The sequence below is a fragment of the Pyxicephalus adspersus genome, chromosome Z (genome assembly GCF_032062135.1).
Source record: "Pyxicephalus adspersus chromosome Z, UCB_Pads_2.0, whole genome shotgun sequence".
Taxonomy (NCBI): Eukaryota; Metazoa; Chordata; class Amphibia; order Anura; family Pyxicephalidae; genus Pyxicephalus; species Pyxicephalus adspersus.
In genome coordinates, this window is record NC_092871.1 from 57,571,373 (window position 1) to 57,590,315 (window position 18,943).

The 18,943-nt window shown below is 37.8% G+C and overlaps 1 protein-coding gene across 6 annotated transcripts in view; it reads right to left on the bottom strand.

Moving 5' to 3' along the window:
• Positions 1 to 2,862: 2,862 nt before the first annotated feature.
• Positions 2,863 to 18,943, bottom strand: part of LOC140344112 (uncharacterized) — a 62,558-nt gene continuing 46,477 nt past the window's right edge. For 5 of the 6 annotated variants that reach the window (XM_072431050.1, XM_072431051.1, XM_072431054.1 and 2 more), the window contains exons 7-17: positions 18,141 to 18,218; positions 17,777 to 18,049; positions 16,888 to 17,103; positions 15,906 to 15,983; positions 15,122 to 15,376; positions 14,178 to 14,393; positions 12,482 to 12,559; positions 10,156 to 10,389; positions 7,226 to 7,444; positions 6,426 to 6,503; positions 2,863 to 5,881 (exon numbers count right to left, since the gene is read on the bottom strand). In XM_072431050.1, the coding sequence (XP_072287151.1) occupies positions 5,721 to 5,881; positions 6,426 to 6,503; positions 7,226 to 7,444; positions 10,156 to 10,389; positions 12,482 to 12,559; positions 14,178 to 14,393; positions 15,122 to 15,376; positions 15,906 to 15,983; positions 16,888 to 17,103; positions 17,777 to 18,049; positions 18,141 to 18,218 (1,886 nt within the window). In that variant the 3' untranslated portion in view covers positions 2,863 to 5,720. The remainder of the gene's footprint in view (positions 5,882 to 6,425; positions 6,504 to 7,225; positions 7,445 to 10,155; positions 10,390 to 12,481; positions 12,560 to 14,177; positions 14,394 to 15,121; positions 15,377 to 15,905; positions 15,984 to 16,887; positions 17,104 to 17,776; positions 18,050 to 18,140; positions 18,219 to 18,943) is intronic. The other variant, XM_072431056.1, reaches the window with a different exon arrangement.

The window sequence follows — 18,943 nt, forward strand, 5'->3', positions numbered from 1 at the left end:
AAAGTACCAGCTGGGATTTCTAGCTCTGTGTGTCTTGAACTTTACGTGTGTGGTTGGGAATAGAGGCTAAAGATTTGAGGACTGGATCCAGAGGGCAAGCAACCTGGCTAAAAAGCTAAAGTTACCAAGCCAATCCTAGAGGATCCCAGCAATAATTATGTTGTGAATTAAAGTGCTTTGCTTTAAGGCAACCAATTCAAATGAGTGGCCTGCCAGTGCACCACAATGATTAAAAATATCACACATGCACTATTTTCTCCCATCTAGCACATCACATATATCTGTGTTTGCTTATAGTGGTGGGATGATAGTGACAATAAGTGGTACCACAAAGCATTAATTCTGATAACATACATTTTTGTAACTTGTTAACTACATTAAGATACTTTAAATGTTTTAAAATATATTTATCTAACTGCAAATAAAACTAAATAAAAATACATTTCTCTTTTTTTAATGTTGCAGATTTAAGTGTCTCCTAATGCTGAATCCTTGGAAGAATAGAACAGTTTCATCCTTGTTTAGGAACAGTACTGTGTGAACCCATATAGTGTGAACAGAATTCTGTAAAAGTATTTTTTTATCAGAGTTTGATATAGAAAATGTAATATTATAATTTTAAAAACACTGTCTATGGCACTCTGGCGTCCTCAAGAACAATATTTACCAAATGTATTTTTATTATTGTAATTATGCTACCCAATACAGCTAAATTGGATTTAGTACTGCAGTCATCCATCCTGCATAAACACGTGGAGTGCAACAACTACATGGAGATGCTACCCTCTACAGGGCACTATGAATATTACCAGAAATGTCAGGAAACAGGCTAAACCAGTGAATGTGAAAGTGTATGTAACCCTAACAGTGTTCTTTTGGTATTTGCTAACTTTTTGTCTGCTAACATACAATTGAAAGCATTTTGTTATATCTGTGTGCAAAAACATACAAGTTTTTTCTGAAAATTAAAACTGTCTAATTAGCCCTCCTAGGTGTTTTTTCAGACTAATGGCTGTGTTGTAGAGAACAGCATGGAGGTGTTTGAGTAGGTTATTAAAGACAACAGTGCAGGGCTGACATCACTTATTCCTCCAAATTGTTGCATATTTAGCCCCAAACAGCAACAAAGTGCGTTTTTGGGAGCTTGGTGGGTATGTTACTTTACTTCCATGGCTAAATGAATAAAACACGAGGAAATACTTTGTCTGTAGTTATGTACTGCATTTGGTTTGCTTTTATTGTATTTTGTGCTTATATAAGGGGTGTTGCTCTACTTTAAAACTAGGTGTAGATGGCCTGATGATGTAGAAAGATGACCTAAGAGAAATGGAAATCAATTTGTAGGGCAGAATAGGGTAAACTCAACAGGTATCTTTCAGTAGCAGTAGTAATTTACAATGTGAGACAATTTCTAAAATGGTGTTTGATAATTATTTGAGGCTTTAGCCCCCTCCAAACTTCATATCCCTCTCTGCTGTATGTATAATGACAACAGTGTTATTGATAGGTATATAAAGTCCTGCACACAAAAGCCATGTTCTTTAATTTTATATTCAGTTTTCATTATTAAGTTTACTGGGGTACAATTTTGCAACTTTTTCTCAGACAGTCATATGGCCCAGCCACCAAATCAGGTGAATATTCCTAATCTATTTGATGTTAAAAAAATATGGAACGTCAATTGTGTACATTAGGATGAGCCATCTATAGTTTCTGATTCAGCTGAACTCCAGGCAGATATAAAATACACAAATTAATACAGCTATGTATTCAATAATACTTCACACTACAGGCTAGAGGAGAGACCATACCTATGAGAGTAACTGAACTGCGTTAGAGACCTCTTGCCCTGCCAAACAGGATTGTGCTTGGTTCTCAGGACTGGATGGACAGAAACACTAATCATTTGGATCTGGATTTTGTACCTTTATTGACACTTTCTTCCTCGGCCACAAGTTGACATTTGAACACCACTTTTGAAAGAGATGCCTTAGGATAATTATTCAGACTGTACTGTTTTAACATCTACTTCTTTAGCAGATCAAATGTCAGTGTTTCATTGGGTGGGTATGGGGTTCCACTTACTTTATGTTCTGTTTAACACTAGCAGTTAGACAAAAGGTAGAGAGACCCTCACTCATTTTTTGTGCAGTCTGACACCCTTCAAATAGACACAAAATGTTCCTTCTATCCTAACATTTATTAGGAAGGAAAAAAAGGAGGGATTTAGCAATCAAAGACACAATATGCAATAACACCTGACATAGAATCTGACTCTTCTCTACCACTACACAAAAGTTATACAGAATCAAGCAGGCTAATCCCTAGAAGAGGACTGTATATTCCATCTATGTCAATGGAAATGAGTTCACCTTCTTTTCCTTTGTTGTATTTAAAAACAGAGCCTGAATAGCTGCATCTCCAAAGCTTTGGATGATGACACTACCTCTCCCACATTTTTTACCTATCAGGTCCAATCTCCTGTAAAGCACATCTTATCCATACTGTTCAAACACTCCTGCCTCCATGTTGTAATTCCAGATTTTCTAGCTACACATCATCAGATAAAAAAAGGTTATATACATTCAAAAATGTTATGTATCTAAAACCCGAAGGCACAACCTCTCTGTTCTTACAGTCGCAAGACCAAATTGTCACTCTCCTACAGTCAGATTCCCCAGTTTACACTTCAGAAGTGTGACACAATCATCTAGCTTAGGCCTTAGTTTAGGCTTAACGCTGGCCTTAGGAATTGGGTTGGACTGATACATGATAAAGATTAGAAAGTTGGCATGTCATCCTACCAGAGATCATCAACAGCTAAAATATTGGATAGAGATGGAGAAGAAAAAAACTCAAATCCCCTAGAAAGAAAAAATATTTTATTATTTAATGGAAAATATGGGAGTACAGCATAGAGCTAGTATACCAATGTTACAAACCCAAACTGAACAAAACATTAATGGCATGACCTAATAATACAGATCTAACCGCAGTATGGTAATTATTATAATGTGCAAAGTGCTGTAGACTACAAGTTGTTGTCCACCAGTTCAATGATCAGTGGACGGTGGATGCCCATAGGTTGCTTTAGGTTACTTACATTTTATTCTCAACTTTTTGCATAACTTTATTACACTTAGGGCCCATGCATACTATTGTGCTATGATAAAGATTGGAGGTGCAGTTCTACATGGTGCCCTAGTAGACCTTGCTGATCAATGTGTATTGCGGCACAGCATGTGGCAATGTATTACCAGTCTTTGTGATGTGGTGCTTTGGCAAAAATGCTACATGCATCTTTTTAGAATGGGATGTCATTACCATAAGCATGTGGGGCTAATGCAGCACAATATTTTAACTAGGCCCTAAAATCTTAAAACTGAATTGTTCATTTAAATTAGCTAAAACAAAAAAGCATCAAAATAAAAGGTGCGAGGCGTCTTAAAATTACTTAACTTTCTAAGGCAGCCACAGCCTCAGTTTAAAAGTCTGTCCCCTGCCAGCTTACGGCAGAGAAGTTCCTTGCTGTATGTGTGGATGCAGTGGTCTCTCTTTAGAGGTCCAGCATGATCCAGCAAGGAAAATTATGTTAAGACTTTGTAAGAAGTTCTAATGGTTTTCTACTGAAACACCATCTGACATCTTAACATGTGTTGACTTCCACACACCCTCCTAAAACTGTTATTAAAATACAATGTTGTGTGGTTATTCGTTTGGTTGTGGTACACTTTGCCTTCTTTGGCAGGATGGATCAGGCAGGGATGTTTCTGCACTTTGTTCTTCATGCTCTGGAGGTCATATAAATGATGTACCATGTTTTATATACCGGGGTAACATGTGATGACACCTTTGCCCAAGGTTTTTAGAATATTTACACAGAGTATAGTATAAAGCCAAAAAAATGTCACATAAACTAGGTTATCCAATGAAGTCAAAATAATCCCAGCACAAATTTAGAAGGTTTATATATATATATATATATATATATATATATATATAACAGTGATTTAGCACAACAAATTTGAATTTAAGAATTGGTCGCGTTTACTTCAATAAAAACAAACAAAAATTTTAACACAAAAAATGCATTTGTAAGACAAAGATCCTTCTGTAATAGAAAATAAGTGCAATTTATCCATGCTGTAGCTGTTCAATGAGTAAAGTTAAAGGTTGACTGTGATTGGTCAGATTATGTGAAAGAGTACCTAATGGCATTCTTCGATAAACATCCAAAATTTTTAAAACAACTTTTAACTAAAATAAAAGTAGTAGCAACATTCCCTGTCTATTTCATTAAATAATGTTGCCATCAGTCACTTCCTCGGCCTGGCATTCAACACCCATCAGTTAACTGCACAAAAAACTTACGTCAGTGGTTTTTGTTTAGGTATTGTTTTTTTTTTTTTTTTATTTCACTTTTTTATTTTCACATTTTAGAATGGTATTAGGCAGCTCTTCGACACAGAGTCACCAGTTTGTATTAGATGTATTAATAAAGTGCACTCAGCATTGAGTACCAAGTAACAAGGCCTTAGCATTCAGATATAAGCTTGTATGGACATGAAGCTTATGTTGTGTAAATCAGCCATGCATGTTGGCTGAGCACCATGCTCTGAGCCTCACTGCAGGTGATTGGTTGTATATCTGTTTTTTAGGGCAAAAAAGAGGAAATCATGGCTTATCAAACACAAGGCACCTTAAGGGGTGAGTTACCTTTGACTGCAGTTTTTTTGCATCCCATGATATACAGGGCAGCATTATGACATTAACAGGCTTAAGGTAGCCACAGATCTACTATAGTCCCTCATCTTTGTAAAAAAACAAATTGAAAGAATTCCTGTACTATGTACAACACAGCTGCCATTTCTAGTCTCCTTTAAAAATGCTAACTGTCTTGCTGTCTGTAGTATCATTACTTTTTGCTACTAATACAGAAAACCTGGCCTACATACTTGCTCCAGGTCAGTGACTCCCAAAGAATTGAAAACAGAGTTATTATGACAGTCACACAACTTTGGGATGAAGTCCAGCAAGAAGACATTTTTGGGGGGAATTTCACATGATTTTATGACTCCTGGATAATAATGGTAGCAGTAAAGGAAAAGTCTGATAATAAAAGATCTTCACCCCAGATTTATAGAACATTACAAGTTGGGACCAGCATCTTGTAGCCTCAACTTGTGTGTTGCTGTGGCATTGTTAATATTGTTCAGAGTCAGGGGATATAATGTACCATAATTACCAGAAAAACACAAAGCACCTTTTTGTTCAATTTTTGTGGTTCAGACGTGAGGCACTGAAAAAGTGAACGTGCAAACGAACAACAATGCTCATATACTATGGGCATCATAAACTGTAAGCCTAGTACTTACAAACAGGATTGTAGTTTTACAAATTTATATTATGCTTATGTTATTGTAATGTGGCCAAATTAGAAAGAAAAAAAACGCAAAACCGTGCTTAGCACATTGCTTCTTTAAAAGTAGTGGGCCTTAGGAAAACATTATTAAGACCATGTAATTTTTCCATATAAAATCCCTGTCCCTGTATGCAGTGGGCACCATAATATAATATTTTGGAGAAGATAAAAATGATATTCATCCGAATCTCTGAATTCCATTAGAGGAAATTTTCTAGCATTCAAGGGAGTTTCCATTCAGTTTAGATTTTGGAGGGTGTTTGGCATTAGTAAAAGGGATAGATTGCTTGCTCTACGATCATTTCTTCTTGGGCAAAACGTTGTCATCAAAGTATCCCTTATTGGCGATGTTGCCTGCGGGGTCATAGAAACCGACAGCAATGTACATCCCTTTATTGTCTGTGCTCAGACCGAAGCCAACTTGATTGGAGCTTTTCCAAATGATTTGAGTGAAGTTACCTAAAAATGGAAAAAAAATCAGGCAGATGATTGAAACAGACAACAATTTTCAAAGAGTTGTTACAATAACTGAATTGTAAAGTTCTATAAAAACACACCAAAACATAATGCACAATTTATTGCCTGCTCTTCTCTGCAATAATGACCTGCCTGAACTTCTGCCGAACTTTTTTAAAAGTAAAACTTTCCTCTTTAAGGTAGTGCCCTATTGTACTAACAATTTACCCTTGTCCCTCCTTACTCGCTCCCACATCTGAAACCATGCCATTGACTTCACAGTACAGTAGAGCCAGAATGACTGACAATTCAAAACCTCCCTCTCTTAGACTGACTCTTATTGTATAGCGATTAGAGGAATATAACACACAGACAGATATCGGGCAACTAGTAGCAGGATTTTAAAATCTTTGTTTTTTTTAATCAAAACCTAACTTGATCAGAGTAATATTTTTTTTTTAAATTTGACCGATATTTATTTGTGAATCTTATGAACCTCAATGGTGCCAATAACAACATCAATTTTTATGAAGCTTTGATCACTCACCTGACCCACTCTGGAATCCTGGAGAACTGAAATTATACTTTGTGATTTCATTGTACCAAGACTCAGCCACTTCTTTTCCTGAAGTATAAAAGAAATTGAATTAATTTGCTTCATTTTATTAAGTGGCCTATTCACACATGAATTGTGCTCAGGAAAACTTCTCCTGCATTATGAGTTGGGCTTCTGAGATCACCAGTTTTCTCATAGGGCTGTGGAGTAGTCTGATGTAGTACAACAAAGCCTGGACACAAAAACTAAACAAATACCGAGAAGGTGGGCTGTGCAAACAGTATGAATCTCATGTGTAACTAAAGCCAAAACATGTTTTTCTTTCAGATAAAATGCCAGTTTTTAGCTGAAGCATGTACCCTGTTTTCGTTTTTACAGAGGTACCATTGGAACAAGTGTCTTCAGTGGAGTTCATTTCCAGAACCAGTGAAATTTTGTACTTCCCAACAATTTCATATCACATCCTGCCTGTCAGGGGAGCATACAATTGAATGGCTATTATGATCATATGTCAATAACAGAGTCAAAAGCCAATTTTGGGAGAAGCCAATTTCCTATTAGTTTGTTTTTTGTACGAAGGAAGAAACTGAAGAGCTAGGAGGAAACTCACACAAACACAAAGAAAACATACAACTCCTTGCAGATAGTGTCCTGGCTGTGATTCAAACCTGCAAAACTTCCAGGCCCATACAATGTATATTGACCATACACTACATTAATGATATACTAAATTGGCAAACATCTGTTTGTACCTGATCAGATGGAATCATCTACTGGTGATGAGCACCTACCTGTTGGCAGACTTGTGTCTGTCCCCCACCGGTACCAGAGGTTCTCTCCGTGTTCAGAGTCACTGTTTTGCAGTGCTCGAATCCCTACCAGGTGATCAGCCCACTTCTGTGCTTCTTGTGTCAAGGATGTGCTAAGTTGAAGGGCTCCTGAGCCATGAAGGCGACGATACTTATTGTGCTCATTCAGTAGATCCTTCCGGAATGTTTTGAGATCTTTCTCTGGAAAGATTACAGTTTATGGTCATTTATGAAGATAAATTATGGAAATTTTGAAAAAATGTACGTAAATTATAGAAGAAAGCTTTAATCAACAGGCAAATGAACAAGGATTTACTAAATGATGCACGCTCGGGGATCAAGGTGGTTTTTGGTAAATTACACATTGTTCACACGTACCAAGAATAATTTCCGAGGCACACAAATATCCTAAATGCATGTTTTTGGAGGTATTCCAAGGATAGGCATAGCCAGGAACATTCATAGATAGTTTCCTGGTAGGGATTTAACCCTAGCACCCAGTGATGCAGAGGCAAGAGAATTAACCAATGAGCTATCTTTGACACCATGACTACATCTATTTTTCACAGTTCAACCCTAATTTTAGTGTGCCCCCACAGAATGTACTGAAGAGTCACTGATAATAATCCAAATAGTGGGCAAAATTAGGATTGACAAAGCACCAGGACCTGATGGATTACATCCATGTGTCCTCTAAGAGCTGAGCTCAAATATTTCAAAGCCATTATTTCCCATTTTTAGAGACTCTTTAATCACTGGCATGGTACCAATGGATTGGCCTAAGGCCACTGTGGTTCCTATCTTCAAAAAGGGAGTTAAGTCATTACCAGGTAACTACAGACTGGTTAGTTTAACATCAATAGTTGGAAAGGTCCTAGAGTGTTTAATAAAGAACCACATTGAGGAGTTTCTGCTAGAAAATATTTGTATAAGTGATAGTCAGCATGGCTTCATGAAAGATCATGAAGTTGTCAAACAAATTTACTTTCTTTTATGAGGAAGTAAGTAAACAGGTAGACAGTGGAATAGCGATTGATATAGAGTATTTGGACTTTGCTAAAGCATTTGACACTGTACCCAACGGATTGTAATATGCAAGTTAGGGTCAATAGGTTTAGAAAAGTCAATCTGTAAATGGAGAGAGAACTGGCTTAAGGACCGCATCCAGAGAGTGGTGATTAATCATTCATACTCTGAATAGTCTAAAGGGTATTAGTGGTGTACCCCAGGGTTCAGTGTTGGGACCTTTACTTTTTAGCATCTTTATAAATGATATAGAGTTTGTGTAAGGCGCTGGTCAGCACCAGTCCTCACCAGACACTAGTCCCCAAATCTAACACCGCAGTTTTCACCTATAGCAGCCCCCGCTGTCTGGGAATGGGCTGGCAGCAAGCCAGGAGCCCACAGATAAGCAGTACCAAGATTCCAACAGAGCAAGGTACAGGATACAAAGCAGAGGTCATACACAAGAGATCAGTCCACCAAACAAAGTACAAAGAAAAAAGCACAAGCAGAGTCGGGATCACAGGCAAAGGTCTCTCGAGGTTGAGTTCAAGTGGGTTGTCAGGAACAGGCAAGGTCAGCAACAATAAATCAGACGAAAACACAACAGGCACTTATGACTGGGAGCAGAGAGGCTTTAAAGTCCCAGAAGCCAATAGCAGTGCAGGACTGAATCAGGAGCTGATTAGCCTCCAGAATCCCCTTCAGCTGTGCACAGCCTAACAATGGATGCTGGGGATGCCATAAATCCATCAGGCTGCACATCTAATAGGAAGCAGGGGCTGCTGGTATCCCAGTTCTCCCGGCTGCCGCAATTGACATTGCTGGACAGAACAGACATTGTTTATTACCACAATGGTACACAGCACGGAGTCACCGGACAGATGAGCATTTCCTAACAGTTTGGGATTAAATTTACCATTTCTGTGTTTGCAGATGACACCAAAATATGTAATGGAATTAGGTCCATACAGGATGTCTATAATCTACAAGCAGACCTGGATGTACTGTTTGATTAGGCAGCCAAGTGGCAAATTACATTTATTATAGATAAATGTAAAGTTATGCACTTGGGGGCTAACAACATGCATGCTTCATACTGTCTAAGGGGAATACATTTGGGGGAGTCAGAAATGGAAAAAGGATCTGGGGGTTCTGGTAGATCATAGACTTAATAACAGCATGCAATGCCAAGCTGGAATATAATATGCAGTCCAGTTTTGGGCACCAGTTCACAAAAAGGACATTTGTGGAATTGGAGAGTGCAGAGAAGGGCAACTAAACTAATATAAGGAATGGGGGAGCTCAGCTATGAGGAGAGATTAGCTGAACTGAATCTATTCTCCCTAGAGAAGAGACGTTTAAGGGGGATATGTTTGCCCTATTTAAATATATAAACGGTCCATATAGAGAACTCTCCTCCCAATTATTCACTTTGAGATCATAACAAAGAACAAGGGGGCACTCTTTGCGTCTGGAGAATAAGAAGTTTAAGCTCCAGATAAGGAAAATGTGTAATAGGCTTCCTCAGGAAGTAGTTTTATCAATTACTATAGATTGCTTTAGAAAAAAGCTGGATGTTTTTCTGAAAGCACAGAATATAACTGGATAATAAGGATTTAAAATAAAGATAACAGAGACCAGGGAACATCTGACTGCCTCATGTTATCCGGAAGGAACTTTTGCCCCGTTGGAGCAAATAGTACCAGGGTTCTTTTTGCCTTCCCCTGGATCAACTGGTTGAACTTCATGGACTTATGTCTTTTTTCAACCTGTCCTACTATGTAACTACGTAACTATCCAACAGACATTTGCAGAATTTGTGAATTGCTTGCACAGTCACACTAAAAAAGCCAAAGATCAGCAAAAATGTCACAAAGTTACACGCCCAATATTTCTTTAGTCCCTACCTGGTATAGCAATAATGCCATTGACAGCTGAGTCCTTCACAAAACCGTCTTCATCGTCGTCATCATCGGTCACCTTTGACCCTCGTGGCAGTATGTTGCGGGCATAGAAACCTGGATTAGTGATGTTACCACATGGGTTGTACTGGGCCACCACAATAAACATTCCCTTCCCACTTGATGCCACACCAATGCCAACTTCCTTGGATGTTTTCCATACCATCTGTGTAAAATGCCCTGCCACAAGGGTGAAAAAAATAGAGAACTATTAACTTAAAAGACTTGCAGAATATGACATAGGATCTCAGGAATTTCTGTGAAGTTCCCTATTTGTGTAATAAAGTAGGATTTATTTAGAAATGTGAATGTGTCAGCAAGTGCCTTTATCCATGGCATATTTGGAGGGACCAGGTACAAAGAATATTTAGAGATTATAAAGCCCACCTACAGCCAAAACATTTGTTTTTGATAGGGTGAGTGCCTGTCCCTGTGACACTCCTTATTTCTTGTCCTGATGTCACATGGGTAAAAAGTGAGGATAAATACATTTAATTTCACTCTTCATTCCCTTAGCAGAACAGCGCATTTTTTGGATTGGTAGTGTTATTTTTTATTAAGGCACACATTGGGGATACATTTTGAGCAGGGTCCTCTACACCTGTTTCATTGTTTGTCATTTGCAACTTCTATTGTATAGGGCTACGTAATATTTTGTCATTATATAAATGCAGTATAATAATATTAATATTAAAATGGACAAGTAGGTAAAGGATTTTGTTCTGACAGCATGTACACTGATTACTACTTATAAACGATTGCAATACTGCTTTTGTCTACAAGGCGGTAATATGGCTTCATTCTCTAAAACAGCGGTCGCCAACTGGGTCAGGAGAAGGACCCCGCTGGGGGACGCACCGGCCAGAGCTGCAATCCATGTTCCCTGTGTGTGTCTGGACACAACCCGCCCACTCTCCCATCCCAGGCTCAGATCTGCGATGGGAGAGTGGGTGGGGTTATGACATCACTATGGGGGAGGTTTCTCCCTCTTTGAGTGACACCCGGCTACCTGTGCATCCGCGGTCCGGAGTCAGTAATTTTAGTGGTATGTGGGACCAAAAAGGTTGGCGACCACTGCTCTAAAACATGGTGCTGTATTAAACAAGGCTGTGCTATTACTTGCTATACTAAACTTATTCACCCAGCTTAATAGAACTAGAATACTAATGTTTTTATCTGGTGGAAATAGGTGTATATGTGGGCCTTAAGGAGAGGGGCCTGTTTGCCAACCCTGGGTAAGATCAATATTATAAAGAACACAGAAAGAAGGGTTTTTTTTGCAACAACATATATATTTTGTATTAGTGATGACTTCTCATAATGCATAACAAAACAGTGATTGGTAACCACTGGAGGTACCACTCCAGATCATTACCATTTCGGCCCTGTAGGGGCACTAGACAACGAACTACTAGCAAAAATATACAACATTATTCAAGTTATATCACATATACTGACAATAGTGTCACAAACATAAAAAAGTTACCCAACACGTTTCGCCTAATTTAGGCTTATAGTATACATACAACATATGATATATCCTGAAGAAACATGTAAGTTATCTTGCCTTCTTTTCTTTTCTTTATTGTATGACAACCACAAGTGTCATTGATATGAGGATTTAAATTGGATTATAACATCATTATTTTTATGATTTATTTGAAGTATATGCTCACCTCAATATAACGCAAAAATCATGGTCAATTTAAATGATTTATTCTGCTTAGAAACATAGTACAATTGAATATCTCTGGATATGATTGGACATAATGATATCAGGTGTATAGCTAGTGAATTAGGAAAACATACTGCACTTTGATACATTGCTGTTATTGTGATATTCTGATATTTTATACCTATTGTTAACCTAGATACTGCTAAAGAATCGTGCTCAACCTCGCCAAAACGTTACGACACCCGTTGGGTAACTTATTTACGTTTGCGACACAATTGTCAGTATATGTGATATTACTTGGATAATGTATATTTTTGCTAGTAGTTCATTGTCTAGTGTCCCTACAGGGCCGAAATAGTAATGATCTGCAGTGGTGTCTCCAAGGTTACCAATCACTGTTTCACTAATGCAAAATATATATGTTGTTGCCAAAAAAAACCTTCTTTCTGTGTTCTTTATATAATTTTCACCCAGCTTTACTGAATACAATAAAATGGACTGTCCTAGCCACAGTTTCTGTATCAATTCCCTGTGAAAGCCAAAGGCAGTAAAAAAAATATTTACGTTTAAATTTACTGAATTGGTTCTGCAACTTACCGGTATCTGGCTGGTGTCCTGGTTTGGAGAAGTTGTAGTTCTTCTCTTCTTTATACCAGCTATCGGCCACTTCTTGACCTAGAAAGACACAGAGAAAAGATTTATAGGATATGAACTACATGTGTCTATACCTGACAACTTCTGGGATGGGGAGCAAAAGGGATTTTTACAGCAGTCAACCTCAACAAATGAGATCTGCTTCGATATAAAAGCATTACTAAATTCAGCCATATTCATTATGTAAAGCCAGATATGCAATGGTATGGGAGGGGTTTCAATATCTCCCTGGATCATCTCCTGTCTCTGTTGACCCGTCCAATGAATTTCAATCTGCTAGCTGCTGGAGTAAGTGGGTATGCTGGGTACAAGCTCATCAATAAAGGCCCTCTGACATTTAAAGGTTTAAAGCTATCCCAAACATCTGTCTGTTATTTACATTCTCTTAGTTTTTTATATTTACAGATTAACCTGAAATGGTTAATATGTGAAGGGAAAAAGAAAAGCAATGTCCACACAGCTGTAGGGGGCTAGAATATCTGACCCCCACTCCATGAAACCCTAGGTGGTTCTGTTCTGATTATCTATCTTTCTTGTAATTCTTGTGTTTGTTTTCCTGCCTTTCTGAGATATGGTTGCTGAGTCAATAAAAACTGGAAAATAAAATGTAAACAAAAGTGGGGTTTTCACCAGTAGTAATTAGTCAGTTACTTTTTTTTAGTATTGCCAAAGATAATTCTGATTGGTAGACTTTTCTTAAACATTAGGCGTTTGTTAGCAATGTAAAAAAAATTAAAGAAGAATTTTAGTTTAAAAATAAAAAATCATGGTTCCTTTAAAACTCTGCATGAAAGCAAAAATAATTAATAAGGAAGCAAGTTAAAGATCTGTTGAAAAAAAACAAGACAGGAACTTCACAAACATCTGGCACAGAGATATTGGCCATGTGGTATATCCCAATATGTAGAAATGCAGGGAAAATGTCAGGGCACTGTTCAGGGATGGCATATCCAGTCCTTCCAGATCCACTGGCAGAGACCTGTAACTAACTTCTGATCAGTTATTGGGGTTCAAGATCTGGGCTGTATGATTCCTTTTTTACAGCTCCTATAAAAATGTCCTTCTATAATGATATAATTCTAACCTAAATTTGTAAATTCACTTCCTTGTATTTCATTTATGTAAGAGCAAACCCAATCACACAGCATTGTATAAAGAAATATTTTAATTCTTTCATTACTTAATACCTGTTGATCTTGCCATGCAGGTCTACACCAGACGTTTCTTTTTTATAGGGTGGCAATATTCCTTTTCTGTCTCACAATTTCTCTCCTACTTCGTCATTTAATGCTTTTTTTAGATACTAAAAACAGTGGTACCCATGCCCACTGCCTGTAGTGGAACCACATTTGTTACCAGCTTGAGCAATGATATGCAGATGCAGCTTCTGTACATGTAGATAGGAATAAGCTGCAAAAAGGCTGCAGAAGTTTAACAACACTGAGATGCAACAAAGAGTGAAAAACTGTGTTTTATGGGTCATCCATTTAGGGCTTACCTATACTATATATTTTCCTATCTAAAATAGTCTGAAGCTCTTACAGGGTCAAACTGTGTTAGAAACACATGCTATGTGCCACTTAAAGTATGGGTAAGTCATATTTTTAGTGATTGGTTTCCAAACTATTTGGCCACTTACCTGTCACTGTGATGGATGGGCTTCCTGTTTTAGCCCAGATGTTCTCCCCATAGGAAGTGTCACTATGTTTCAGGGTCTTCAGTCTCAGAAGATGCTCTGCCCACTTCTGAGCCTCCTGACTAATTCTGGAATTAAGCTGTACGGGTTTTGCTCCATGCATGGCCCGGTAATTGTTATTTGCCTTTAGGAACTCCTGTGCAAAAGTTCTTGTGTCCACTATATAAATGAAAAAAACTGCTTATCAGTATGAGAATAAAACATATTTGTAGGGTGGTCAGAAATAGCCCCATCCCTTCCCCAATATTATAAAACAAAATTAATGAGCAGCCATTCTCAACTAGGGTTCCTCCAGAGATTGCTAGGGGTTCCTTGAGCTGTGGATAATTTACCTCCCATTTTCTGGAGCCTGCAGAGCCAACATCACATTTCAGATACAGCAGTATAACTTAAAAGATTATTTATCTCTATAGGGTGGCAATCAGATCATCACTGTAAAGGGAATATTATATCAACTGACCACTAATGTAAAGGCCATTATTCTCCCTAACACCTTATACATTTATATAATTGAAAGGGTTCCTCTGGCGTAAAAAGGTTGAAAAGGACTGAACTAAGGTAATACAGAGTTATCTAGAAATATTAATTGTTTTTGTTTTTCTTGTTTATTAAAATCTGTTGTTTGAACAGATTTAAGCTTCCTTTACAATACTCTGGCAACAAACTTTAAAGAACAACTTGCAAAATGTACTGTTAACCATACAGCTGGTAATACAGGGTTACTGAAACTGAAACTCCATTCATATTAGCCTAAATGTTACATCAACTCTCAAATTTGATGTTAGAATTCCATATAATAGACACCTCTAGGCAGATTAGACCTTACATACCCTTATGGACATCACAGAAAAAGCAAACATGCTTGATTTATTACAGAGTTTAGTTACCAGTAGATGATGATCCAGAGTCACCTACACGTCCAGAAGGACAAAAGGTGGCTCCCGCCCCTCGATCGCTGGGTCCTCCTGTGCCCTCAGTTACTGGAGTGCCTTTGGGAAGAACGTTTTTCTGGAAGTAGCCGGGGTTGGTGATGTTGCCTGCAGGGCTGTACTGGGCCACTGCAATCACCATTCCTTTACCATCCACAGCCTTGGCAATGCCAACTTCTTTGGAGTCCTTCCAGACCACTTGGGTAAAATGACCTGGAAAAAAAGACATGAATTCATAGGAAGGGGTCATACAACCTAAATCAAGGTGTATTAATGTGTGAGGAGACTTATTCGTTCTTAACTGGTTTTACCTATATTAAAAAAAATACGTTGGGGCTTTTTCATATTCACATTATTTTACATGAGTTAAAATTTAAAATTCTTCTACTATAGATCCACATTGAACTTCAACAGTGAGGTTATAATTTATTTCATAATTTATACACAGCAATTAATCAAAATCAAATCCACCTGGTAAAATAAAAGCTAAGGTCTAAAGGTTTGAGAGTAATCTAAAGTTGCATGGAAATAAAAACAGGCTTTAGGATTTATATTTTGATGCCAAAGGACCGCAGTGGAACTGTTGTGTGACTGCATCAGAACTATTCTTCAAACTCTATTTTTATTATGTTAACTAATAAACCTAAAAAGTAGATTTTATTTCTAAACTTCTATTTAAGCAAATGAAGTATTGCTTTGGCATTCCTTCTGAATCATTAAGAAAGAAAAAAAAGGATCCTACCTGTGTTAGACTGAAAGCCAGGCTTGCTAAAATTATAATCTTTTATTTCGTTATACCAAGTATCCACAACTTCTGACCCTGGAATACAACATGTAAGTAAACATATTTTAGTTTTTCTTCCAAACAGTAGCTTTTTATATGACTGACATATTTTTACATGCTTGCTTTGAAATGTTTTTATTAGATTACTAAATAAAGAACTGTGTAACCTATCGATGTGCAAGCCCAAGAACCTGCTGCTGGGTGCAAAGGCCAACCGCTGACAGCCAACAAAAAGTTCAAATGCTGTCAGTTTGTTTCAGTAAACGCATTAGGAGGCAGAAACTGACTAAAATTTAGTTAGTGACTTGGAAGGGCAGATTTGTTTGGACTTCATTGACTTGCTGTACAAAACCCATCTTGTGTTTGTTTAATACCTTGCTAAACAATTGTGCAAAACAAACATGCTTAGCCTGTTCATTTGTGTCCATGTCTGATACATAGTTTCCCACTACCAATATCAGTTGCACTGTCTCTCTTAAAGAATATATTTATGAATATTACAAAAAGTAAACTTTAGATAATGTTTTACTTTTTTTTACAAAACATACGGATGATATTATTTAGAAACTGATCTTCTTCACATTTTCATTTATTTAAGTATGACACACACATATACCAGTGTATATATATTCTTTTTAGACATACACGTCATAAACCCCAGAGACAACGTTATGTCCTGAAACAAGTTCTTTGCCAGCCAGATTGGTGGAAGTTGATGATGGGAGTTGGCTTCTTCTGCAATGTGTAATTTGAACCTGTCGCCAAAGGCAGGCAAAAGAATCTTACTCTGAAATAATAAATATCTGGCAGCTGGCAGGCTGTGAAAGACATTAAAGGGAAATTTCACTGTTTACAGTGATGTGTACTGTAAAGCCCAACTCCAACTTAAGAGCTAATAAGGAGTCCAAGAAATATGGGTTCCTGTTTTTGGAGAGCTTACCAGATGCATCTCTGATGCTGGAGTTCCATTTATACCACAGGTTCTCGCCATTGTTTGTGTTGCTGTGTTGGAGAGCATTGATGGAAAGAAGGTGGTTGGCCCACTTTTGGCTGGTCTTGCACAAATCTCGACTCAGCTGAAGCGGAGGTGCGCCATGCAGGCGTCGGTACTTGTTGTGAGTGTCCAATGCGTCCTGCTCAAAGTTGCTTGATTTTACTAGGGAAGAGACACAGTAGTCAAAAACGTTCTTTTCATGAGATACAATGCTTAAGATTTACCTGCTGAAACATTTTAACCTATGCAGAATTCACACAATCACCTCTACTTTGCCCTTTCTTTATTTTACAGGCAGTCCTACCATTAGCTTGATCTGTAATTCCAGGTGCAATGCAGGTTATGATGGAAATTTGTTTGAATTCAAATTATTAGAATATATATGGCATATATTAATATCATTGCATATCTTTAAATTCATGAACCTGTCGTGTAAGCTGAAGGTTTTTTTACTCTAACATTATCAGCTGGGGAACCTTTTGTTTTTCTGCACCTTGTCAGTACCCTCGCCAAAACCTGGTGTACTTACAAGGGTTTTCACACTTCCCCTAACTTTGATATATCCTTGGCAGTTCCACTATCCTATTAGGAAGCCTCATGAGCAAAAAAAAGCTTATGTTGTTGTAGGTCTTTATGATGGAAAGGTGGAAATGAACAGGACAACAAAACTATATCTACCTCCTATCTCCATAGGCATAAACATAAAGTGAGAACAACAATCTAAAATATCTTTTATACCTAGAAAATGTTAGCATCATTTAAAAGCACCATGAACAGGTAACCAATCCCCACAGGTCACAAATCTCTATTGTGATAACAACTCTGTAAATCTTACCTGGCTGACTAATGCTGACTACTGGACTCCGATCACTTGACTTCTCTGCTTCAGGCGATTTATTTCCACTTGGTTTCCAGCGTGATCCAGACTGGTCACTATCTGTTGATAGTGCTGACCCTGATGGCAGTACGTTCCTTTCAAAGTACCCAGGGTTGGTGATATTCCCTGATGGGTTATACTGCCCCACCACAAAATAAAGTCCATTGCCATCAGTGGCTACCCCAACGCCAACTTCCTTAGAGTCCTTCCAGACAACTTGGGTGAAATGGCCTTCAAGAGACAAAATGCAAAGAGGGTCATGGCAAAAACATGCTACAATAAATTTGATTCAGGACAGTACTTAAACCAACATGAGTATTACCTGTGTTACTCCGGAACCCTGGCCTTGCAAAATCATAGTTCTTTATTTCATCGTACCAGGAGTCTACTGGTTCTTGACCTGTAGACACAAAGCAAGTCATGTTGAGTGTACTTACAGTAGTTTCTCTTACAGCTTTCTAATAATCTTGAACAGCCTTTCCCAACCTTTTTAACATGAGGGAACCCTTAAAAAAAATTTCAGGTCTTCAGAGAACCCTGGCTACACCTACTATATTACATACATTGCTGACCAGTAAGAAGAATGTTACCCTTTAAGATAGTCAGAAAGATCATTGGTGTCAGTGGTAACTGACCTGAGAGGAACAAATAGATCATTATTCAAGGAGCCCCCTATCAACCTCCGGAGGAAGCCTGGTTGAAAAACATTGATCTAGAGGAAGAAAATGAGGCTCCAGACAGACACTCAATTGAACACAACTATGTTAGATGTACAGCATGTGACTCTAGCAGCAGCTCATAGCTGAAATTCAGCCAAAAGATTATCAGCTTTAAGTAGAGGGGGAAGGTTTAGATACATTTTTTAGGTTTTTGTTGTTGTCTGTGTCCTATTGAAAGGTTTACTCTTATGTCTTGCCCAGCTACATAAAGTAATAGGATATCTCTCTGATAGAGAAAGCAACAAAATTACATATTTTTAGTGTAAGGAATCATTAGAATATCTGCCCATAATTTTGGATCATTCAATATTTCAATGCCGAGGGCAAAATGTCTTATCTAGATAATAAGCCACGTTTTTCTGAAGGCAAATCTCTCTTTTTTTATAAACTTCACATCAGTCATGTA